At 51.6% G+C, this 17,208-nt stretch overlaps 1 protein-coding gene across 1 annotated transcript in view; it reads right to left on the bottom strand.

Moving 5' to 3' along the window:
- Positions 1-16,451, bottom strand: part of Ryr1 (ryanodine receptor 1) — a 116,264-nt gene extending 99,813 nt beyond the window's left edge. The window contains exons 1-13 of the mRNA XM_087190853.1: positions 16,310-16,451; positions 9,303-9,422; positions 7,870-7,974; positions 6,722-6,796; positions 6,563-6,641; positions 6,163-6,275; positions 5,746-5,839; positions 4,635-4,728; positions 3,930-4,004; positions 3,304-3,460; positions 3,006-3,170; positions 1,243-1,364; positions 595-790 (exon numbers count right to left, since the gene is read on the bottom strand). Coding sequence (XP_087046979.1) covers positions 595-790; positions 1,243-1,364; positions 3,006-3,170; positions 3,304-3,460; positions 3,930-4,004; positions 4,635-4,728; positions 5,746-5,839; positions 6,163-6,275; positions 6,563-6,641; positions 6,722-6,796; positions 7,870-7,974; positions 9,303-9,422; positions 16,310-16,357 — 1,443 coding nt within the window. The 5' untranslated portion in view covers positions 16,358-16,451. The remainder of the gene's footprint in view (positions 1-594; positions 791-1,242; positions 1,365-3,005; positions 3,171-3,303; positions 3,461-3,929; positions 4,005-4,634; positions 4,729-5,745; positions 5,840-6,162; positions 6,276-6,562; positions 6,642-6,721; positions 6,797-7,869; positions 7,975-9,302; positions 9,423-16,309) is intronic.
- Positions 16,452-17,208: the final 757 nt, after the last annotated feature.

The raw sequence follows: 17,208 nt of genomic DNA, 5'->3' as shown, positions 1-17,208 counted from the left end.
CAGGGAGGCTGGGAGCCTTTGGACAGGAGGGAGCTGGGTTAGAGGGCTCTGAGTGGACATGCTCCCTTCTGCTGAGGAAAACATCAGATCCCTGACCTTGATCCAGGCCACTAATCCCAGCCCTCTCAGCTCCTCCCATTCAGAATTCTGGCTGAGGGAAGCCTGGCACCTCTTCCCTTCGCATTCCAAGACTCCCAGCCATTGACCCCGGCTGAGGACCCTCCCTGCAGTCTCCTCCTGCATGTCCCAAGACCAAGCTGTGGCCCTGTACCCCACCCGCGCCCCACTCTAGTTCTGTCTTCCCGCCCGACTCCCCGCCCACTCATGGCCCCGGAGTCGGCAGCCCCACCCTACTCAGCCTGACTTCTCCCCAAACCCCGCCTCCCAGATCTGTCCAGGTCACTGAGTTTCACACAGGCGCCGCCCCTCCCTCGCTCCATTCCTTTCCTCTCGGGCCCTGCCCACCAACGCAGGCCCGCGCCTCCTCTTGGCCCCGCCTCTCAGTGCACTTCCTCGTGCTCCGCCTCCCGCCCTGCGGCCCCACCCTTCTGGCCCCTCCCACCACGGCCCCGCCCCACACTCTGGGGGCCCCACCTCCTCCTGGAAGAGGCTCTGGCGGTTGCGCAGACTTCGCAGCTTGCTCTGCTTCTCCTCGTGCTGTAGCTCCTCAGAGGGCGGCTCGAAGTAGCCAATGAGGTCCTGCAGGCTCAGGATGACGCCTTCGATGGGCAGCGCCGAGCCAGCTGGTGGTCCCGAGCCCCGCGGCTTCCCACTGAAGCTATCCAGGCCTCTGCGGAGAACACACCTGTGAGCCAGGGCTCCTAGTTGACAGTCACCACCACCCCCACCCTCCATGGAGGCCCCGCACTGACAGCCGCCTTATGAGGGGAGACAGAAACAGGAAGAGAAAGGCCTTGGCCCAGGGTCACACAGCAGCCAATCGCATAGCTGGGACTGACTGGGACTCGCTCCTGCCTGGGCACGGGGGGTCATAGAATGAGTCAGGCTGGGGAGGTTCAGGGTCAATGGCCTGGGTGTCTAAGGTGTGCCAGGTGATGGGGGGGTGAAGTCAAAGATCATGGTTGTCTAGGTCACATTAGGGGTGAAACGCACAGAAATCTAGAGACAGAGGCCATAGGGATGTTAGATGGGGCTGTGACCTCAGAGGCCTCTAGAGATGAAAGCAGTCAGGTACCGGATGCCAGGAGCCTAGGGTCAGCCTGCAGGCTGGCGGCAGCTTACTTGATGAACTGGTTGTACAGGGCGGCTGTGCTGTGGATCATGCGGGCAGCCTGGGACTCCTCCTGCTGACAGCGGGTCAGTGACAGCGCGTCATCCATGTGGCCTTCCTGGTGCAGCATGGCCTGGGCGTGGGGAGACAGAGAGGCCATGACCCCTAGAGTTTAGTCTCACAGCTGCCCCTCACTCTACAGAATCCCTCTCCCAATCTCCCCTATCTTTCTAGGCTTCTTTGTCTTTCTCTCCTGTCTCCATCTTTCCGTATCTGTGTCTCATTTCTATCCCACACTTTGTCTAGCCTCTCCCTCTGTCCATCCATCTCCCCATCTCTCTCTCTTTCTCTGCCTCCATCTCTATGTCTCTGGCTCTCCTCTGTCCCCCTCCATCTTGCCTGTCTCCAGACCAGACTGTGTCCATCGGTATCTATCACTGATTCACACACACACACACACACACACAACCACCCAGGCCTGGGGATGTGGCTGTGGTAGAGCACTTGCCTAGCACACACAGGCCTTGGGTTTCATCCCCAGGACTGTGGGAAATAACCCCCCCCAAAATCTTAATTGCACCCCAAATTTAGCATGTACCAGGTAGAAAAGCTGACCACCTTTCCACAAAGTGAGCCCATCTAGCTGTCAGCCTTGCCTACAGCAGACCCCCACACCTCCTTGAGTCCCAAGGCTGTAAACACCACCCACCTGCTGCGGGTTCCCACCTCAGGCCCAGGCCTGAGGCCCAGGCTCTGCCTCTCCATCCTCCATTTCTATCTCCAAATACAAGCCTCATTTTTTTACAAAGGGGCCTCCCCAGGCTTCCCATGTGTTCACCCTGTAAGCCTTTATCGAGTGATTTTGTGCTAAGCATGGGAGAAAACTTAAGATCCCTGACCTTCTGAGCTGTCACTTGACTCCTCATCCCAGGTAGTGGTGCTTCCACCTTTGCTGTTGCTCAGGGGAAAAAATCATGGCATCACCTCGCTCACTCTCTTACCTCATATCCAGTCTGTCAGCAAATCCTGTTAGCTCCACCCTCAAAATACAACCAGACCCTACAGTCCCCAACTGGGTCCTGCCTGCTATCATCTTTCACCAGTACCATCACAGCAGTCTCCTCTCTGGCTTCCAGTTCTGCCCCCACCACAGTCAGACTAGGAACTCTACGTCCCAGAGTCAGATCACCTCCGTGCCCTGCTCAAAACTCTCTTGTGGTTCCAAACAGGATAAAAACGAGAATCATCCCACTGGGCCACAAGGTCCCACACCATGTGTTCTCATTTCCTCTCTGTCCTTACCTCCCACTACTCACACCTCCTTCCCTCCACTCCAGCCATACTGCATTCCAACCCCCAGGCCTTTGCACATGTTGTTTTCTCTGTCAAAAGTAGCTTCCCTACTCCTCAATTGTAAAACTGTGTATTCCAACAAAGGCTGTTTATTTACTGCTTGGGGACAGGGAATAGGTCTGCATAGGTCATCTATTTTTCCATATACATATCCAGACCCATTTGAGTACTCAAGGATTGTTTGTTAAAGTTATTCTCAGTCTGTCATTATCTCCCTTTTTTTTCTGTCTCTACTTTTCCCTGTCTCTGTCTATATTCCTCTCTCTCTCCCTCCTTTCCTCTTTCATTTTTCCTGTCCCTCTCAGTCTATTTTTTCCTCTCCGTCTCTGTCTCCCATCCTCAGACCCTTGAAGCCTCAAGCATGACCACTCAGCCCCTTCCTGCACCTCCCTGAACCCCTACTCTCCCCCCAGGCACCCACCTTCTTTTTGAGTACACCAAGCCTCAGGGCCTTGGGATCTGGGGCAGCATAGGTGAGCCACAGGCCTGAGGCCATGTGCTGCACAAAGCACAGTGACTCCCCATACTTGATCTCAGGAGGGCCCATGCCCTCCACATCCCGCTTGGGGGCCACATCCAGCTTCTCCTGCAGAGGCAGGAGACAAAAGTCAGCCTTCTCTGCATGTGCATCTAATGGGGGGACCCCCAAAGACTGCAGAGTGGAAGCTGGGGTGGGGTTCAGAACTTTTCATGAAGAAGTCACCCTGAGACCCACAGACCTTGGAGATACGGAAGCAGAAGGAGGTGGCCTTAGTGTGGGCCTTGCTGGCATCCACCACCACCAGGCCCTGGTCCTCAGTGAGGGCCAGGTACCGCCCAGTAGTGACATGTCGGATGCGCAGTGGCTGGCCCCAGCGAAGGTGACTCCCACTCCAGCTGCAGAAAGCAAAGGTGAGGGAAGTGAGAGGAGCCTCTGTCCTTGCACAGACACAAACATATTGGCCCAAGCTTTCTCAAGCCCCCATCTCTCTTCCTGTGTTTTCTGAGCCTTTCTTGGCATCCCCAAATCTTCCTTAGGACCCCTCAATCCTACCTCAGATACTCCAAACTTCCCTCAGGCCCTCAAAGGTTCTTCACAGCTCCCCAAAGTCTCTAGTGCCCCCAGTCCATCTAGACCCCTACACTCCCCAATCTCTTCCTCAGGAACCCCCAACTCTCCCCCAGTCCTCCTTTTGCTCCAGGACTCCAGGATTCCCAAGGACCTTCATCTCTTTCTTGAGCTCCCAGATCTGCCCCCAAATGCTCCAATCTCTTCCTCAGAACTTCCTTTGGGCCCTGTGTCCCCTCCAAGGCCCCCTAAAGAGACCCTAGCCCCCACCCCTGTATCCCCTCCACACATACACACCTGATTCTCAGTGGCTCCAGCCTCCAGAGGGAGCGGGCGTGGGTGCACACAGACCCTCCCTCATAGTAGACAAGTCTGAGGATATGAAAGAGAGATCAGAAATTCAGGCTCCAGCCCCCAGAATCTGGCCTCAAAACCCATTAATAGGTCTGCTATAGTTTGGATCTTGAGTGGTCTGCAGAGGCCCTGTGTTGAAGGCTTGGTTCCCCAACCCATGGTGCTATTGGGAGGTGGTGACCTTTTAGGAGGTGGGGCCTAATGGAATGAAGTTAGGTTACTGGAAGTGTTGCCCTTGAAGGGGATACTGGGACTCCAGACTCCCCATTTTCTCTCTGTTTTGGTTGTCAGCTGCCACAGCATGAACTGGCCTCTGCCATGTGTTGGCACCATGATGTACTGTGCCACCACAGACACAGGGACAAGTGACCAGAGACTGAAACCTCTGAAATGGTGAACCAGAATAAAACTTTTCTTTTATTAAGTTGATTATCTCAGGCATTTTTTCTTTATTTATTTTTTTGTACCGGGGATGGAACTTGGGACCTTGCACTTTTGAAGCAAGTGGCAGCACCACTGAGCTAAATCCCCAGCCCTCAGGCATTTTTTCCATGGAAAGCTGACTAACACAGGAATCTAGCCCCCGAGTTATTGTTTCCTCCCTTCCCCCACTCCAAGACCCCCAACCTCTTTGTCCCCAACCCAGACCTGCGCTGGTCATCACTGTCAGCAGGTGAAATGGTCATACACTCATCCATGTGTCCATGAAAAAGGCGGAGGACGTGGCCCCCTGTCACATATCCTGGAAAGGAGCAAGGGAAGGTGGTGGCTATGAAGCGGGAGCCCCAGAAAGACCCAGGAGCCAAGTTGGGACCTCGGGGCCCTGTATGTCCCCTGAGGGAGGCCAGGGGCTGGACCTGCAGTTGACAGTCTGAGTTTCAGGCCAAGTTTAAGGCCTTAAGTGGGGTATAGTTTAGGGTTCTAAGTTTGGACTTTTGAGACTGGGGTCAGAGGATGTGGTCAGAGGGCTAGATCTAATGCTCCCTGGTGAAATTCAAAGCTTTGGGTTTAGGGGCTGGGTTTAGAGGTGTGATGGTTGGGTCTGAGGGTGGGGTATGGGACTAGGTGCTGAATTCTGAGTATTGATTTTGGAAGGCCTGGTTGGTAGTCTGAGGTTTGGGGTATGCATTTAAAAAGAAATGAGCTTTGTAGTTAAAAGTTAACAGGTCTGAGTTTCAGGGTCTGAGTTTCTGGACCATGGTTTAAGTTTCAGCTTGGTTCTGATTTAGGAGTGTAAAGAGTTATGAAAGTTGGGGTCAAAGTTTTGGAGCCATTCTTTGAACCCTTCTTTGGGGACCTGAATTTGGGAGTTTTGGTTTTTGAGAAGGTAAAGATTGGAAGTCTGAGGCCTGTGAGATAGATTTAGGGTCTAAATTAGGGTTCCTGGTTCAGAAACTTGAGGTTTGAATTATCAGATCTGGGCTTAGGGATCTGAAGGCATGGTCTGTGCTTGAGAGGTGAGGGATAAGCCCCAATTTTGAGGTTCTATGTTTTGGATCTGGGTTTTCAGGCCTGACCTCTAAGACTGAGTTTTCTTTGGGAGCTATGGGGACTAATATTTTGGGGTCTGAATTTGGGAGCCTGATACAGAGTTTTGGGTTTAGGGATCTGAGCTCTGGGGTTCTGGCTTTGGGGTCAGTTTGGAGACCTACGTTTGGGATCTGAGGTTGCAGGGCTGAGTTTGGCATGTCTGAGGAACAACACTGAGGGTCTATTTTAGGAGGTCTCAATTTAGGAGCCAGAGGCCTGGGGCCCTCACCCTCTTCGCAGCAGGAGCAGATGGGGTTCATGTTCCATAGTGTCTGCATGAAGGAAGCATCAACCTGGAGCTCCCCACTGGCAGTTGACAGGTGCTGGGGGCAACCAGGATATGGTCCAAATGATGGCCAGAAGTGGGCAAGAGACCAGAGTCAGAGGCCAGAAACCACAGTGGATGCCCGGAAACATACAAATTTGAGGCAGAAGATTTTGAAGTCATAGATCAGGAAGCCAAGATCAAGTCAGGAGATGGGAGATCAGAAAACAAAAATTTAGATGTCAGAGGTCAGGAAATAGGAAATTGAAAGTCAGGATATTGGGGTCCAGTGACCAGCTAGACTAACCAATAGGGAGGAGTTGGGGTTGAGCTTGTGTGTCCCCAGCCATGTAAGAGCCAACTGGAGGTGGCATTGCTTACCAGGTAGCGCTCAGAGGAGACACTGACAAGGATGAGGTCATCTCCAACACGGACCTTCTCTCCTTCAGACCTCTGCTTAGAGGCCGGGTGTGTTGTCCACCAACAAGCTTCTCCTAGGGGCAGCGATGGGAACAGAATGCTCTTCCCCAGGGCATCCCCAGCCACCAAGCCTCCCAGTCCCTGGACCCTTAAATCTATTACTACCACCAACTCTCTGTCTAGAATTCCCCCGTCTCCCATGTAGTACCTGTTCATCCCTATGTCCGGACCCTCTGCCCCAAAGCCCCCTTTCCTGCCTCCTTGATGGTCACATGCCTGACCCCAGAGTTCTGCAAACCTTCTGCCTTCTGACTTCCTGCCTTTGGGTCCCCATCACATCCCCACCCCACAGTCCCTGCACCTGTCGCATCCTCCTGCAGTCCCACATCGAAGGCCAGCTTGTCAGTCATGGAGCGGGAGGTGGTGAGACAACTCAGATACTAGAGTTGGAAAGGGGGATCAGCCTCCTCCTGACAGGTCTGCCCCACTCCCTGGCCACCCCTCTCAATGATGCACTCACCATGCCGCTGTGTGCATGTCGGAGTAGGATGGCATGGCCATACAGGAGTGTCCTGTGTCCCCCGCCCTGGGATGACTGCAGGGAGGCGGGAGGGCACAGAGTAAGCACAGACCCTCAGAATCTCAAGGCCTCCAAAACATCTGGCCTAGTCACAGATAGGAATATGCTCTCCATAAAATACCATGCTCAGGCCTGGAGATAAGGAAGCCTTAGACTCCAACAGATCTCTACCTGTTTCTCCATCCATGGCATCAGAGGCTGTGTCTCTGAGGAGCCTGGAGATGGACTGTTCATATTCCCCAAAGCCCATTTTATCCTTCCTGCCTCCTTTACCTTGTTGATCAAGCCCCAGAATCATGCAGGGAGACAGATATCTTCCAGGTTCCAGGGACACTCAGAGAAGCCCCAATATCTTGTGTCCCATGAAGCTCAGCCCCTCTGCTCTAACCTGTCATAACCTGGGTGAACTGCAGCCCACTCACACTGGGACAGCCCTAGTAGTTGTTAAATATATGAATGGCTCCTATAGTGATAAGGTGACCACTGTGTGCTGCCACACTCCTTCCCAAGCACAAGGAGACTCAGCCCTTTTTTGGGTGGGCTGAGTACATCTAATGTGCTTGATGGCATCATGCCTCCGCCACAGCTCTCACGCACCATGCTCCATGGGAGCCATGTGATGGGGCCATATGATCACATAGCAGACCCGCTCCTGGACTGGAGGGGACCCACACTTGAGATGGGGAGAGGTAAAGGGAGAGATCCCATGCGGAGAAGAGCTGGGCTCAAGGTTGGAGGAAAGGATGGGAAAGAGGAGAAAGGAACAGGTGAGAATGGGGCTCAGAAGCCCCCACACCTTCCTTCCTGCCTGCTTGGCTTGTTCTGGGCTCCACAGGCCCTGACAGCTAGGGTTGAGGAGAGCCCCCAACCCCTGTGTGCAGGATGTGGGCCTGAGCAGCAGGCCCAAGGTCAGGAGGGGTGGGAAGAACAGGTGACACCCAAGGCCAGACCTACCCACTTATCCAAATTGAGGGCCTGTGGGGATGGGGCAGAGAGAAGAAGAAGATCAGATGATAAATGACCCCCAGGTCCCCTCACCCATCCCTGTCCCTGTGCCCTGCCTGGTGGCCGGGGGGGGGGGACCTCACCTCCACACCGGCCTCCACTGTGTTGGCCAGCATCTCCTGCAGGGCTCGGACTGACAGGGACTGCTCCAGGATAAAGCAGCAGATGGCCAGGTCGGGGGGCACATTCTGGAGTGAGTGGACAGGTGTCAGTGGAGACCTGAAGATTCCCGAGTGCCATTCCCTGGCATCCCTCTTTCCTTAGTCTGGAAACCCACACCTGAGGCATCCAGACCCCACCCCTTGCCACACCCCTCAGACACACTGAATCCACACAACCTCACAGGAAACACCTCTTCTATACCTCCTCCCTCCAACCTACACCCTACCCAGGCTCCACAGTGGCTCCCACAGTGCCCTCCTCCTTTTCCTTCACCTGAGCTCATAGGAAGCCCAGGCCCTGCCTTCCGCCTCAGACACATTCATCCTGCTGCAGTGTAGGAAGCTCCTGTTCTATCTTCCCCACAGATAACCTCAAATCTCCACCATCCCAAAGAAAGCCTTGTCTCTGGCCTTTCCTATCACACTATCTCTTTCCTGCCTTGCCCCCTTTGCCCCTCAGACACGGATGGACATTGCTTCAGATACAGGAAGTTCTAACCTTACAATTTCCCCCTGATTCTCCCACCCCAGTCACCTCAGATTCCTCAACCTGCTTCCCTTAGACACAAGACTCTGCCCCTCACTCCCTTCTCACTCAGACTCTGAGAACCTCTCCCCCATCAGATTTCATGTCCCCCACCCCGACCCTCCTCTGTCAGACTCTGAGCCCACCTCACTCTCACACCCCAGATTCCTTCAGTCCCTCAGTCACCAGTGCCTTCCTGTCAGCCCGCTGCTACCATCACCTTGACCCCCCAGACCCCTCAGTCTCGGATTCAAGCCTCCTGGCGCCTCACCCCGCTGGCCTTTCACAGCCTAACTTCCTTCTGCCCTCAGATCACCTTCCTCTCAGACCCCTGCTAAAATGCTCACCCCTCAGATGCCCTCTGCCCTTCCTATCTCAGGGCCCAGACACGGCCCTTTAGGGTCCCCTCCTCCTTGGGCCTCAGTCTCCTTGCCCCTACCCCTCGGGTCCTGCTCCTAGACTCTCAGGCCACCTCCCTCTTGGACTCAGGGATTCTGACCCTTCAGATAGCTTTGTCAAGAAGAGGCCTGAATCAGCAGCTGGTACCTGGCCTCCCACTCCTCCCTGTGCACAAAGGATTCCCCGAGATTCACAATCCCTCAGACCCTCAGCCCAGCCACCTCAGGCCCCTCAGACCTCATCCCACCTCAGACTCCACCCCACCTCAAGCCCCTCCCAAACACCTCAGACTCCTGCCCCAGACCACGCCCCTTCCCCTCGTAACCCCTCCCCACTCTCCACGTCAGTCGTGGGACTCCCAGAACCTGCCCTAGGGAAGCCGGGCTCTGCCCAGCGGAGTCCTGTTCCCGCGGCGCCTGCGCACACCGACCTGCGCGTTGCTGGTAGGCTCCAGGAAGCAGAGGCGGTTGCCGAAGCCCTCAGCTGCGAGGCAGAGCTTGAGCTGCTCCTTGAGTACGGTGGCGCTGCATTGCAGGATCACCTCATCGTCCTGAGGAGACCAAGGGGAGGGCTCGTTGTTGAGACCGGCCGGGAAACCCCTGTACTCTGCATGCTGAGGACCGAAGTGTATGGGCAGCGGACAGCGGACAGCGGACGAGGCGGCAGCTGCTGAGAACATCTGCACACCCGCACACCCGCCAGGGCCCGCGGCCGAGCCCTCTGCCTACTCCTAATGGCCCCACGAGATGGGAGCCAGTGACGTCCCATTCTAATACAAATGTATTTTATTTTGAGATGGGATCTTGTTATGTTGCCCAGGCTGGCACTGAACTCCTGGGCAGAAGAGATTTTCCTGCCTCAGCTTCTCGAGTAGCTAGGGCTACCAGCCCCCACGACCGCACCTGTGATCATCCCATTTTAAAATGGGGCAATTTGCTAGGCCATAGTGGCGCACGCCTGTAATCCAAACACTCTGAGGCAGGAGGATCGCCACAAATTCGAAGCCAGCCTGGGTTCCTAGTGAGTTCAAGATCAGACTAGAGTACATAGCGAGATCTTGCCTCTAAAGCTGGGGATTTAGCTCAGCGCCACCATACCTGCCTTTCGAACGCAAGGTCCTGAGTTCGATCCCCAGTACCAAAAAAAATAAAATAAACAGATAGATAGATAGATAAAATGGGACAACTGAGGCTTGTCCTCAAGTTGAAAGACTTGCCCAAGTCCACACAGCTAATCAAAGGACCTTGGATTTGAACCCAGCTGTCTCCAGAGGCTTCCCCTGGAGGTGGAAAATACCAACAACCGTACAAGTTTGGATGGGTTTTTTTTAAAGTTCATCCTTCTCTAATTTCTCTTTTGTGCGTTGCTGTAATGACAGCTGGCATTTGTAGAATGCTTCCTAATGGCACCCGAATGTCCTATGTGGGCCTGGGTGGAGGGGAAGTGCTGTGAAGGACAGGACAGAGACAATTGTTTAAAGCTGAAGAAGGATTAAATAACAGCGAGGTCACATCAACACTAAAGCTTCTGATTTTGTTAGCTGTGCTATGTTTTTGTAAAAGCAAACAAACAAAAAAAAACCTGCCCTCATTTAGGAAATACGTCTGAAGTACTTAAGGGTTGCTCTTTTTTTGGGGGGGTGGTACCGGGATCGAACTTGGGTCCTTGCGCTTGTGCAGCAGGCGACGAAACCACTGAGCTAAATCCCCAGCCCAAGGGTTGTTCTTAAAGGTATCATATCTGCAGCTTACTCTCAAACAGTTCAGGGGGAAAATATGAAGAAAGAGAAGAAAAAAGATAAAAGCACAAGTAGCAAACTAATAATTGGGGAAATGACTGAAGACTATTCAGGAAAAGAGATCTTTAATTTTTTTTTTTTGTTTTTAGACAGGGTCTTGCTGTGTAGTTCAGGCTGGCCTTATACTCATTATGTAGCCCAGGCTAGCCTCGAACTCATGTTAATCCTCCTGCTTCAGCCTCCTGAGTGCTAGGATTACAGTTGTGTGCCACCACGCCTGGCTGAACTTTCAATTTTTCTATAAACTGGAAATTATGTCAAGGATGATGTTAAATTTTCAAATAAAATAAAAGTGTTTTCTGTGTGCTAGGTCCCATTCCAAGAACTTGACATGTATGAACTCATTTAATCCGCACAAGAAACCTATGAGGGAATTCCTGTTCAGAAACAGGAGGAAACTGAGGCCCAGAGAGTCAAAGTGAATTGCGCAGGCACACAGCTGGCATACGGCAGAGCTGAGATCTGAACCCCAATGATGTGGCTCTAAAACCCTGCACCACCTCTTAATATGTGACTGTAGTAGCCCCTATCTAACATTATAACTAATGTAAATGGACATTTATATTACAAAGTTTTTGCTAAATATTTTTACTGCTAGAGGTCTTGGTCAAAACTGACAGAGACTCTGGCTCTTAACCACTGAGTAAGCTCATAGCTATTCCATTTTAAAGCAGTGAAAAATGGTTCAAGAAGGTTGGATGTCCTAGCAGGGCATGGTGGTGCATGCCTGTAATCCCAGCACTTGGGAGGCTGAGGCAGGAGGATCACGGAGAGTTCCAGGCCAGCCTGAACTACATACGTCAAAAAATAAAAACAAAAACAAAAAAGATTAAATGGCCTGTCCAAGGTTACATGGTCTCCAGCCTTCCCAGCATATCATACAAACATGTCCCCATCTTGAGCTTCAACCCTCGCAGTATGTCCGGCTTGGGGGAGGGGAGAAGCACGAGTAGATGCAGGAGCCCCAGGACTGCTCTGTCCTGTGACCGCTAACCCTGACCTCCTAAGCATCTGTGTATTCATAGTAGTCATATAGCTCAGACAGTCTTAAGGAAGCATTTACGGGCTGCCAGAGCTTATGCTCAGGGCTTGAGGTTAATTTAACAGGCATTTATTGGACATCTACTACCTGCCAGGCACTATTCTAGGCACTGAATAAATAAATAGCACCGAGTAAAGTAGACAAAAAGCCCTGCCTTCGAAGAGCCATCATCCTTGTGGTGGAGACGGGCAATAAACAAGTGAGTAAATAAAAATTATTTTCAGTCCTGAAGATTGGATCCAGGGTGTTTCAATTGAGCAACATCCCTAGCCTTGTTTTGTTTTGTTTTTTAATTTTGAGACAGGGTCTCACTAAGTCGCTAAATTCCCCGGGCTGAGTTGAACTTAGGATCCTCTTACCTCAGGCTCCCACGGTGCTGTGATTACAGGCATGCACCACTATGCCCAGTGTAAATACATAATTTTAATGTCAGTGATAACCATTATAGAAAAAATAACCCAGGGTGATGTAACAGTATGGCTTTGGGGTAGGGATGACATCAGTGAGAGTATGGAGTGACAGGCTCTCCAAGAAGGTGACATTTGCATTGAGCCTTGTCCAAATAATGACAAAGAATCAGTCTTGCTTATCTCTGAAGGAGGAAGGCTCCAGGGAGAGGAGAAGGCCTATGCAAAAGCCTGTGGCCAGAGGATGCTGGGGTTGGGGAGGAACAGCAAAGGGTGACCGGTTGATGGGGAGAGCAGGACCATTGAGGGGCAATGTGGAAGGAGGTGAGGTCAGAGAGACACTTGCATGAACCCCTTGAATCCTTACTGGATATATTTCCTCCCTTTTTCCACATGAGGAAATTGAAGTTTAGGGAGAAAAATAAAAATCACTTGCTCAAACTTACGAAGCAGGTGAATGGCAAAGCCAGGATAGAAAGAGGCAGGGAGCCAGTCATTACACCATCGATTCTCACATCTCCTGCATCAGAATGAAGTGGGGAAATGGTCTGCCTTTTTTTTTTGTAAGACAAAGTCTCACTATGCAGCCCAGGTTGGCCTCGAACTCAAAGTGATCCTCCTTCCTTAGCTCCTGAGTGCTAGGATTTCAGCTGTGTGCCACCACACCAGCCTGGGAGTGGTCAGTTTTAAAATACAGCTTCCAAATAAGAACCAAGATACATTATGTAAAGGTACAAGTTCCCAATGATAAATGTAAATGTATTGTATACCTAACATGTACCAATAAAAGAATTTCAGAAAATAAATAATTAGTTAATTAGACTACAGCTTCCAGGGCTGGGGACTTGGCATTGTGCCTGCCTCAAAAACACAAGATCCTGAGTTTGATCCCCAGTATCAAAAAAAAATGTAAAATATAGCTTCCAAAGCCAGACTCATGGTGGCTGTGTCACATGCCTGTAGTCATAGCTATTTGGGAGGCTGAGACAGGAGGATCACTTGAATCCAGGAACTCAAGGCCAGCCTGGGCAACATAGTGAGATCCCTTTTCAATATTTTAAAATTAATTTTAAAATGAATCTTCTATCTAGACATGGCGGCACACACCTATAATCCCAGCACTCTGGGAGGCTGAGACAGGAAGATGGCAAGCAAGTTCAAGCTCAATCAACCTGGGCAACTCAGAGACTTAGCAAGATCTTGGCTCAAAATACAAAGGTCTGAGAAGGTAGCTCAGTGTAAAGGCCCTGGGCTCAATCCCCCGTACTGGGGGTGCGGGCTAGTGGGGAGTAGCTTCCTTGCTGCCCAGCCTTGTCACTACCACCACCAAGACTTGGTTCAGGGAACCTGAAGTTCACAGGGACTCTGTACTTTTTTTTTTTTTTTGTACCGGGGATCGAACTTGGATCCTTGCTCCTGCAAGGCAGGTGGCAGAACCACTGAGCTAAATCCCTGGCCCTGGAATCTGTACTATTAATCAGTGCTTGCTCCCTGGAGATTCTGATTTGGGTCAGACTTTGAGAAACCTTAGCCTAGGCGGGGATAGAGGTCACCACCCATCAAGGCAATTTGGGAGGACATGGCCACCATGCTTTAAAAATGAACTAAAATAGAGCAAGCACAGAAAATAACAATGTGTCTATCTTGCCCCTCAGGGTGATCTACATTTTATGAAACATGTTCTTTTAAAAATAGGTATGTGTAGGCCAGAGATTTAGCTCAGTGGTTCTGGCGCCTGCCTCGAAAGCACAAGGTCCTGAGTTCTATCTCCAGTACCATAAATAAATAAATAAATAAATAAATAAATGTATGTGTAAATGTTTGCAGGGTTGTCCATAATAGCAAAAATTGGAAACAACCCAGATGCCCGTTAGCAAGTGAGCTCATGAGCAAAGTGCAATATAATCACACAACAGGAATCTACTGGGCAACAAAAAGGAATACATTCATGATATATGAATGTCAAAAATACTATGGTGCATTGGGGATGTAGCTCAGGGGATGTAACTCAGTGGTACAGCGCCTGCTTGGCAAGCACAAGGCCCAGAGTTCAATTCCTGGTACTAAAAACTAATAATAATAATAATTGTGCTGTGCACTCTAGGAGGCTGAGGCAGAAGGATCACATGTTTAAGCCCAATCCTGGGCAACTTAATGACTTAATGCAAAGGTCCTGGGACTCAACTGCCAGTACAAAAAAAAAGGCTAAGGGCCGGAGATTTAGCTCAGTGTTTTCGCTGCCTGCTGCGCAAGAGCAAGGACCCGAGTTTGATCCCCAGTACCAAAAAAAAACCCAAACCAAAACAAAAAAAGGCTAAGAAATAGGAGAAAGATAAATGCACACATAATGTGTATGAAACTTTGGAAGTGACTAATTGAACCTCTAATGATACAAAGCAGATAGGCAGAGTGGTTGCTGGAAAGAGCAGGAGGGATCTTCTGGGGTGAAGGAAATGTTCTGTGCTCTGATTATAATGGTGATTACATGAGCTTGCACAATTTGTCAAAACTTGTTGAACTATATAACACCTAAAACAAATACAATTCATTGCATGTCAATTACACCTCAATGAAGTTGATTATTTTCCTAATATCTATGCATATGTGCATGTGCTAGCTTGCAATGCAGAACGTGTTTCTTGCTGGTGGGACAGTATTAAAAAGTTTGAGAAAAATACCACGTGACTTCAGTAACATTCAGAAAAACAGACCCAGTCTGGGGCCAAGAGTGCTGGGGCCAGGCCTCTGGAACCCTAACACTGGCTACCTTGGTGAGACTGGTAAAAACAGGAGGACTGGGCCCCAGGGCCACACAGAGATGCCACTTCCTGGCTTGACCTTGGACAAGTGATTCTACCTCTTCGAAGAAGAGGCTTGGTTTCCTTCAAATCTCCCAGGGAGATAAAGATAGGGCCCTACCTCAGAAGATAGGGCAGCATGAATATAATTAGATGCTTCAGCAGGCTGAGGCCCTGGGCATAGGGCCTGGTTCTGAGTGACTGCTCAGGGGTTGGTGGCCATAACTATGGTCTTATTAGGGCGTGGAAGGCCCAACCCATGGTGTCCGCTAAGAGGCCGGGGCTGGGCAAGAGTCTCTCTGGTGACCTCATATCCAGCTGTCCCCTTCCTTCACTACCAGCCCCAGCTGTTTGTTCCTCCTCCCAGGAAACTGGACCCGGCTCACCAGGGTCCTATTCTGGGTCTGGAATGCTGTGTCAGCATTTCCTGCATGGACTCAGGGCTTGGAAGAGAAGGGAGGGGCAGTGCAGGGTCAGCAGACCTGGCGCAGAAGAGAGAACATCTCCCCACACCCCCACTTCCCATATGTACCCGCTGAGCCACCGGGAAGGGACAGTGGGAAGGTCTGGGAGATGGGCAGCCCCTCCCCCGCCTCATTGCCTCCCTGTCCCCTCCCCAGAGCCCAGCAAAGACGGCTATTCTGGGACAGACACCTGTTGTTCCAATTCCCATCCCTGCCCCCAGCAGGGGATCAGAGATTGGGGCAGAGACAGAGCTAGAGAGACAGCAAAACTCACAGGGCCTGAAGCCAAGGAACAAAAGACAGAGCCAGAGACGGAGATGGACAGCAAGTCAGACACAGAGATGCCAAAGAGACGGACAGGGAGAGGCACCATCCACAGTCCCTCAGAGACCATTAGCAGACATATTCAATCATCCTTCCCAAAACTAAGGGAGAAGGAAAGACCCAGAACTCAAGGGACACCCCCCACCCCAAGGAGACCTCCAAAGTATGGGATTGGGACCTCCAGCCCACACCAGCCCCGTTCCCAAGAATTTAAATAGGTCAGAGCCTGGAACAAGAAGGAATGAGGGCTAAGGTGGGGGCGGGGGACAGCTAAATTAAGCCCAGGAATTAGAACCACCTTCCCAAAGTCCCTGATTCCAGGATAGCAGGAGGGGGTGTTCCTTCAGTGGCCCCTGTTGTCAGGGACAAGTCGCTGATGTCAGAAGACAAAGTGGCTGAAGATCCCCCTCCCCATTCGGTAGTCCCAAATCCTGCTAATTCTCTGTGGTGAGAAAAAAGACTGAAAAAAGAGAGACAGAGACAAAGTGACAGACAGTCACTCAAAGTGACAAAGAAAAAGATCTCGCAGGACAGAGACATTCAGAGACAGTCACTCAGAGAGACGAGAGAAATAGCCCCAGAGACCGCTACCAGAGGTACTCACCGTCCGGAGGAACTGGACCTCATCCTCTCCCTCTCCTCCGTCACCCATGGTGTCGAGGCCCGAGAGGCCAGGGCTGAGGTCGGGGAAAGGCAGGAGGGGCCTCAGGCAGGGCGGGTGGGCTGGGGGCGGGCTGGGGTCAGAGCCCTCTGGGCACCAGAGGCACCGGCGAGGTGGATAGAACTGCGAGGAGGACACGCGTGCTGGACAGAGATGGGAGGAAGTCTCCGCCCCCGCCCCTCATTGGGCCAGGAAGCCCAGACCACGCCCCAGAGCCCCGCCCACACCCCTCAACTCTTGGGAAGAGGTGCACATGCTGGGGGGCGGTGTCTAGAGGGTAGTTGCGCTTTCTCCACCCCCAAGGTGAGCAAGGTGCTATTGTTGTGCCATTTCGCAGAAGACAAACAGGCTCTGCGCTGGGAAGCCTTGCTGGATGTCACACAGCACCGCCAAGATGCTCCGCCCCGTGTCTTCTGACCTCACGCCTGTGATTCCAGCACTCTGGTAGGCTGAAGCAAGAGGATCCCAAGTTCGAGACCAGCCCCAGCAACTTAGCTACTTAAGGAGACCCCGTCTCAAAATTTTTAAAAAGAAAAAATATTTAAAGGGCTGCGGGTGTAGACCAGTGTGAAGGCCCTGGATTTAATCTCTAGTATAGAAAAGAAAGAAAGAAAGGGTGATGAAGAGCAAGACCTCTGAGACAGACAGTCTGGCTCTAAATCTCAGTTTTGCCACTTGCTTGGCTACCTTGGGCAAGTTATTCAGCATCTCTGTGCCTTGGTTTCCCCATCTGGTAAGGGTGGTATTAATGGTACCTACTTCACAGGGTTTTTGAGAATGTCAATTGAGAGAATTTATTTACTGTGCTTGAAACAGTGCCTGCACGTGGTAAGTGTTGGGAG

This window comes from Heterocephalus glaber, unplaced genomic scaffold, assembly GCF_053883595.1.
Source record: "Heterocephalus glaber isolate CG9 unplaced genomic scaffold, H.glaber_assembly_v1.0 deba00001561, whole genome shotgun sequence".
Classification (NCBI taxonomy): Eukaryota; Metazoa; Chordata; class Mammalia; order Rodentia; family Bathyergidae; genus Heterocephalus; species Heterocephalus glaber.
This window is presented reverse-complemented; position numbering and strand designations above follow the sequence as displayed.